The 5,926-nt window shown below is 61.6% G+C and overlaps 1 protein-coding gene across 1 annotated transcript; it reads left to right on the top strand.

The window, feature by feature from the left end:
• The first annotated feature begins 2,790 nt into the window (after positions 1-2,790).
• Positions 2,791-4,139, top strand: C1QTNF1 (C1q and tumor necrosis factor related protein 1). Its single transcript, XM_010008629.1, has 3 exons — positions 2,791-2,933; positions 3,053-3,192; positions 3,589-4,139. Exons 1-3 carry the CDS (start codon positions 2,791-2,793, stop codon positions 4,137-4,139), a joined length of 834 nt encoding a protein of 277 aa, XP_010006931.1.
• Positions 4,140-5,926: the final 1,787 nt, after the last annotated feature.

Genomic DNA, 5,926 nt, shown 5'->3' with positions numbered 1-5,926 from the left:
GGGGCGGCCCGGGGATGCTCTAGGGAAGGAAGGGCAGAGCCAGGAGACAGCAGCCCTGCCCCAGAGGTACGTGGGGGGCGACCTTTGGGGGCCCTGGCAGGCCTGGGGACCAGCAGACCAAGGCTGTACGTTGTGTACTGATCTGCGGGGGCCTACGGTGACAGGCACTATGGCATCCGTGCCTGGGGGCACATCCAGCAAGGGGGACCCATCCCTTACCCTGCTCCGGGTGAAGACCCTGTGATGCCTGCAAACAGGGTGCTGGGGACCCAGGGCTGAGCCTCACGGTCCTCTGAGAGCACAGCTCGACCCATAGCAGCTCCAGGAGGGCAGAGGCTGGGAAAGGGTTGGTTCTGGAGCCTGCAGTGTGGGCCAGACCTAGCACAGATCCACTGCAGCTCCCCCAGCCCAGCACCCACAAAACCCGAGCAGGGAGGGTGAGGTGGGAATGCAGGTCCTGCTGCATCCTCACCACCCCTCTGAGCCCCCTCATCCCTCTCCCTGGGTTTGCTCTTGTTTCATTCTGGTCTTTATCACCACCTGGAATGTATTTCAGGATGTTTTGACTTGCAGCCTCGGGGCTCTAGCAGCCACTGTGTTTAAATCTTCAAACCACTGTTGGAGAACATCCAACCCTGACAGGAAAAACAACTTTTTTTTGTGTGTGCCCATGTGGGGACCTCCTGCCCAGCCTGTGGGGTGCAGGGGGAGATGCCTCCATTTCCAGCCCTACAACAGCCTGTGAAGCATGCTGCCTTTTTCAGTGTGAATTTCCTGGTGAAGAATTTCTCCTCCCTGCAGAACAGTTCCCAGCAAAGCTGCCTTTTCTCCAGGGCTGAGCCTGCTGCAGGTCCCAAGGGAATGTGTGGTTTGACAGTCCCAGAGCTAAGGGAAAGCCATGGGCTTCCCAAAACCCTGGCAGGCTGCATGCCATGCTCAATGGCATGTGGCTGGCACAGCTGGAGACCAAGCAGGGTGAAGATAATCAGTGCTGAGGCTCCCCTGGATGAAATCTGCTCACAAGACCCTGGCTGGCCTCCTCTGTGCTCCTCTCCATGGATCCACTCTGCCCGTGGTGCTGAGCATGGGCAGGCACCGGGCCAGGGTGCAGGCAGGGAGGACTCAGCACCAGGCTGCCTGTGCAGTGCCCACAGTCCTGCCTCGGCCCAGCAGCACCAGGGAGACTCTGGCCAAGTACACAGGGGGACAGAGGCACTCGAGAAGTGCATGAGGGGACAAGCCCTTTGCACAGGGTGTGAGCAGCAGGAAAGCCCTTTGGAGCCTTTCTCCCCATCCCTCCGCCCCTTCCCAGTCCCAGGGAACGTGACTCATAAGCCCGGCATCCATCTTGGCCTTGAACACCCTCCACAAGCACTGCCAGAGCACGCCCGCTGGGTCCCCAGACCCTGCGCCTGGGGGACAGCAGGAACAGCCTACCTGGAGGCTGGCCCAGCCTGGCAGTCTCTGACCAGGGACTCTGAGAGCAGGCGTTTACCAAAACAGCAGGATTCCACCCTAAACTCCTTCCCCATGGCCTGGCCCACCCCCAGGACATGGAGCTGCACTGCATGGAGCCCTTTGCCCCTTGGGGCAGATGATCACAGACCCAGATCTCATAGAGCATGGCCAGGCAGCACAGGGAAAAGCAAAGGCCATATACCTCCAAGGAGGCACCTTCCCCATCCCAGCACTACCACGCCCCAGCTCCACAGGGTGTGGGACAGGAGCCCACGCTGCAGCCCTGTGCCTGGCTGGTTGCACCTGGCACTGCCTCAGTCCTGCTGCCACGGGGTGCTGAGCAGTGTTTGGCCATAGCTGTCCTGGCGCCTTTGGGGCTGCAGGGTGAGGTGCTGTGTGCCCAGCCCCACAGATATGGCTGTGATAAGGCAGGGAAGGGCAGCGGAGCTGCCCAGATTGGGCCATGGTGCCACCAGCTACTGCAAATATTAGCTTTGGCCCCATGCAGGATGCAGACTCCCAGGAAGGTTTCTCCCCGTGGCAGCCAGCTCTTGGCAGGGGCAGCCAGCCTGCATCCACCTCCCCAGGGAAGCAAGCCTTGTCTCCCTGCAAACCCTCAGACCAAGGGCTGGCAGCTCCCAGGGCACAGGAGCCCCTTTCATGGGGTCTTCAGAGCACTGCACACCCTAAAAGGCAGGAGGAATGCAGTCCCCACCCCAGGCAGGCTGGGGTCCCCCACAGCAGGAAGGGCTTCACCCTAACTTTTGCCTCAGGGCATCTGGAGCTGCCTATGATTTTTCCCAGGTTCTGACACCCTGAGTTGGTGCTCTTGGGTGTCCATGGGAGGCAGCTGGAGCCAGGCTGAGAACGAGCAGCAGCATGTGGCTCAGGGCTTGGACCATCAGCAGGAGGCTGCTGCTCCACTCCCCCCTTGGCTCCTTCTTCTCTGCATGCCAGGGCTTGGGCAGCTGCATGGCCCTGGCTCCCACCTTGCTGTGCCCAGAGCCCCTGCACTGCCCCAAACCAGGGTATCCCCAAGTGTTCACTGCAGTGTCATCAAGATACACAGCCCAGCTAAGAGCCAACTATTTAGGTATAGATGGTCTCTGCAGCTCTGAGAGATGCACATGTCCATGCTGGAGTTTCTGCTGGAGACGGGCTGCTGCAAGAGCAGCCTTTTGGGGCTGGAGGCACAGCCATGCCATGCCTGGAGCTGTGTGGTGCACTGGGACCCGTCCTGGGGACGTGCAGGGCACAGCCAGGCTGGCATGGCACGGTGTCTCATCCCCCACATCATCCCTGGCATTTCACAGGGCACTGCACTGCCACAGCATGGAGGGCCTTTGGGGACTTGGTGTCCTGCTGCTCTGCTGCCTGCTGCTGCCCTTCCCTGCCGGGAGCCAGACCAGCCCCAGCCCTGACCCGCGCTGGCAGACAGACCCCAAGGAGGCACCGTCCCAGCACCACACTGCCAGGTGAGGCGACCTTGGGGCTGGGGCACTTTGCAGCAGGGGAGGGGGCAGCCCTGGCACCACAAAGGGCCCCGGTCCCCACCTGTAGCTCCCTGTTGCGCTTTGCTTTCTGCCCTCCCCAGGGCCCCGTGGGAGCAGAAGGCTGGTGGTGTCCAGGAGGGGCTGCCCGCCCGGCCCCACTGCGTCCGCTGCTGTGAGCCTGACCAGCGCTTCTACCCCCAGTACCAGCCCCTGCCTCAGATCAACATGACCATCCTGAAAGGTGAGGGCTGGTAGCACCCCATGCTGTGGCATTGCCCACTGCCAGACCTGCAGCCTGGGCACCATCAGCCCCCCTGAATCTTCCCAAGGCCAGTGCAGAGCTGGGCTCCCTGTTCCAGCTCCCTGCAGTGTCCGTCTTGCTGGGAGTGAGGAGCAGGGGCTGTAGTTCAGCACCTTGCATGGGCAGAGGGGTGGCAAGCAGGAGATACCTGGGGGCACAAGCTGCTCCTGCTCTGGGCAGCAGCAGAGCCCAGGGAGCGGGCAGGGGCTGGGGGAGGTCACCCTGTCTCCATCCCCTTCTGGCAGGCAGAGGGGCTTTCAGGGCACTGGTTTGACAGTGGTGGCATTGAGATTACACCACCTCTGAGAGCACAGCTGTCCCTCCTGCTTCACCCAGGTGAGAAGGGAGACCGTGGTGAGCGAGGCATGCAGGGCAAGTTTGGCAAGACAGGGGTGGCCGGCAGCAGGGGCCACACGGGGCCCAAGGGACAGAAGGGCAGTGTGGGTGCCCCCGGGGAGCGCTGCAAGAACCACTACGCCGCCTTCTCTGTGGGCCGCAAGAAACCCCTGCACAGCAACGACTACTACCAGACCCTCATCTTCGACACGGAGTTTGTCAACCTCTACGACCACTTCAACATGTTCACGGGCAAGTTTTACTGCTACGTCCCTGGGATCTACTACTTCAGCCTCAACGTGCACACATGGAACCAGAAGGAGACCTACCTGCACATCATGCACAACAGGGCGGAGGTGGTGATCCTCTATGCCCAGGTGAGTGACCGCAGCATCATGCAGAGCCAGAGCGTCATGCTGGAGCTGCAGGAGCAGGATGAGGTCTGGGTGCGGCTCTACAAGGGCGAGCGTGAGAACGCGATCTTCAGCGACGAGTACGACACTTACATCACCTTCAGCGGCCACCTCATCAAGTACAGTGGGGACCCTTAAGCACCTGCTCCCTCTCCCCTGGGGCGGGTGTTTGAGGATGCCCTGCCACCTGGTCACCTCAGGCATGCCACCCACCTTTAAGCTGTTATCCCTTCTACATGCCACTACCCCCAGCAGCTGTGCCGATGTGGGAATGCCCCCTCCCAGCTCCTTGAGGCCAACTGGATGCAGCTGGAGTTGGAGCCATTTCCAGCCCCTGCTGCATTTGTGACCCAGGCAGTAGGGAGCTCATTCCCACCCATGCCTGCCTCCGAGCTGAGTTTGCTGGGGCACAGGCATGTATGGCACCAGCTGTGAGCTGGGTATGACAGCTGGTGCTCTGGTGTGAGGCAGTGCAGACATGTGTCATGTTCCCCCCTCGCCCTCTGATGTGCTCCAAGGCTCCTTCTGGAAAAGGACAGAGGGTGCTCAGCATCCAGCAGGAAAGGCAATAAAACCACTAAGGGCCCCTCTTCCCTTCTGCAGAGCTGGGTGCCACTGGCGCAGATGTTGCTGGGTACCCCTGGAGTGACACTTCCCCCAAGCACTCCCACAGGGAGGATATTGCGTCAGTTCCCCTCAGCAAGTCCCTGTCACAGTTCCCCTGCTGCAGCCTCTGCTCGGTGCTGACACTGCCGAGGAAGGACTGGCTCCCCATCGGCAGCCCTGGGCACAGGGCCTTTGGCCTCCACCGCTTCCTCTCCGGTTAGATTCTCTGCTGGCCAGGCTTTGAGTTTTTGTAGATGCAACAGCAGAGTGGGGCCCAGGGCAGCGTGCTGCCCCCCCGCTCTCTGTACAGCTTGTGACCACATTAAACACAACTTCGGGTCCTACTCACACTTTCAGTGTGGCCACTTGTCTTGTGTGAGGGCTCCTGGGGTGCAGGGGCTCCCTGAAAGCCAGGGCTAGCATGGTGCTGCAGAGCTGGTGGTGGAAAGGGAAGGGCAGCCTGTCCCTGGAGAGCCAGCAAGACCTGAGCCTGGCTCCACAAGGGCTGGCTGCTCCCTCGGAGCTGACAACAGAAACAGACCCACCAGCCTGCAAGCAGGGCAGACTGGGGTGGGGCCCGGGCTCACCAAGCATCTGGATCATCCTCCAAGTCCACGGTGATGAGGCAGGTCTGAGGTCAAGCTGGGAAGCTGGTGTGTCTGAACTGGTAGATCCAGGGCAGGGCTGCAGCTAGAGACCAGCATCCTTCAGCACAGCAGGGAAGAAGGGTGGGCACAGGGCTGAGCTTTAAATAGAGCCCCCGTCCCATGTGTGGGTGGTGGGTGGGCACGGGGCCAGGTGAGGCTGCTGGGGCTGTCTAGGGCAGGTGCTGCCCCAGGCACTAACACTGCTGTCTCCGCGGGACTGGCCCCAGGGACCCTGGCAGGAGCCTCTCCTGGGGCACACGTGGCATCCCGGCACACACATCCCATCCCGGCACACACATCCCATCCCGGCACACACACACGTCCCATCCCGGCACACACACACGTCCCATCCACGCCCGCACACACACCCCATCCCGGCACACACACACGTCCCATCCCGGCACACACATCCCATCCCGGCACACACGTCCCATCCCGGCACACACACACATGTCCCATCCTGGCACACACATGTCCCATCCCGGCACACACACATGTCCCATCCCGGCACACACGTCCCATCCCCGCACACACGTCCCATCTCAGGACACATGCCCTGTCTCCGGACACGCAGTTCATCCTGGGACATGTGACGCTGTCCCAAGACTCATGTCGCATCCTGCAGACACGCGTTCCGAGGCGGTGCGGGGGGCGGGCCGGGGGGGCGGGGCT

The sequence above is a fragment of the Chaetura pelagica genome, unplaced genomic scaffold (assembly GCF_000747805.2).
Source record: "Chaetura pelagica isolate M959 unplaced genomic scaffold, ChaPel_1.0 scaffold962, whole genome shotgun sequence".
NCBI classification, from domain to species: domain Eukaryota; kingdom Metazoa; phylum Chordata; class Aves; order Apodiformes; family Apodidae; genus Chaetura; species Chaetura pelagica.
Note: the sequence above shows the minus strand (reverse complement) of the source record. Positions and strands in the feature narration are given on the sequence as shown.

Bases quoted from the DNA above. Each gene is read 5' to 3' on its own strand.
- C1QTNF1 (XM_010008629.1), top strand. From the start codon at position 2,791: ATGGAGGGCCTTTGGGGACTTGGTGTCCTGCTGCTCTGCTGCCTGCTG. The intron at 2,934-3,052 runs GTGAGGCGACCT...TGCCCTCCCCAG, and splicing joins TCCCAGCACCACACTGCCAG to GGCCCCGTGGGAGCAGAAGG. The intron at 3,193-3,588 runs GTGAGGGCTGGT...TGCTTCACCCAG, and splicing joins CAACATGACCATCCTGAAAG to GTGAGAAGGGAGACCGTGGT.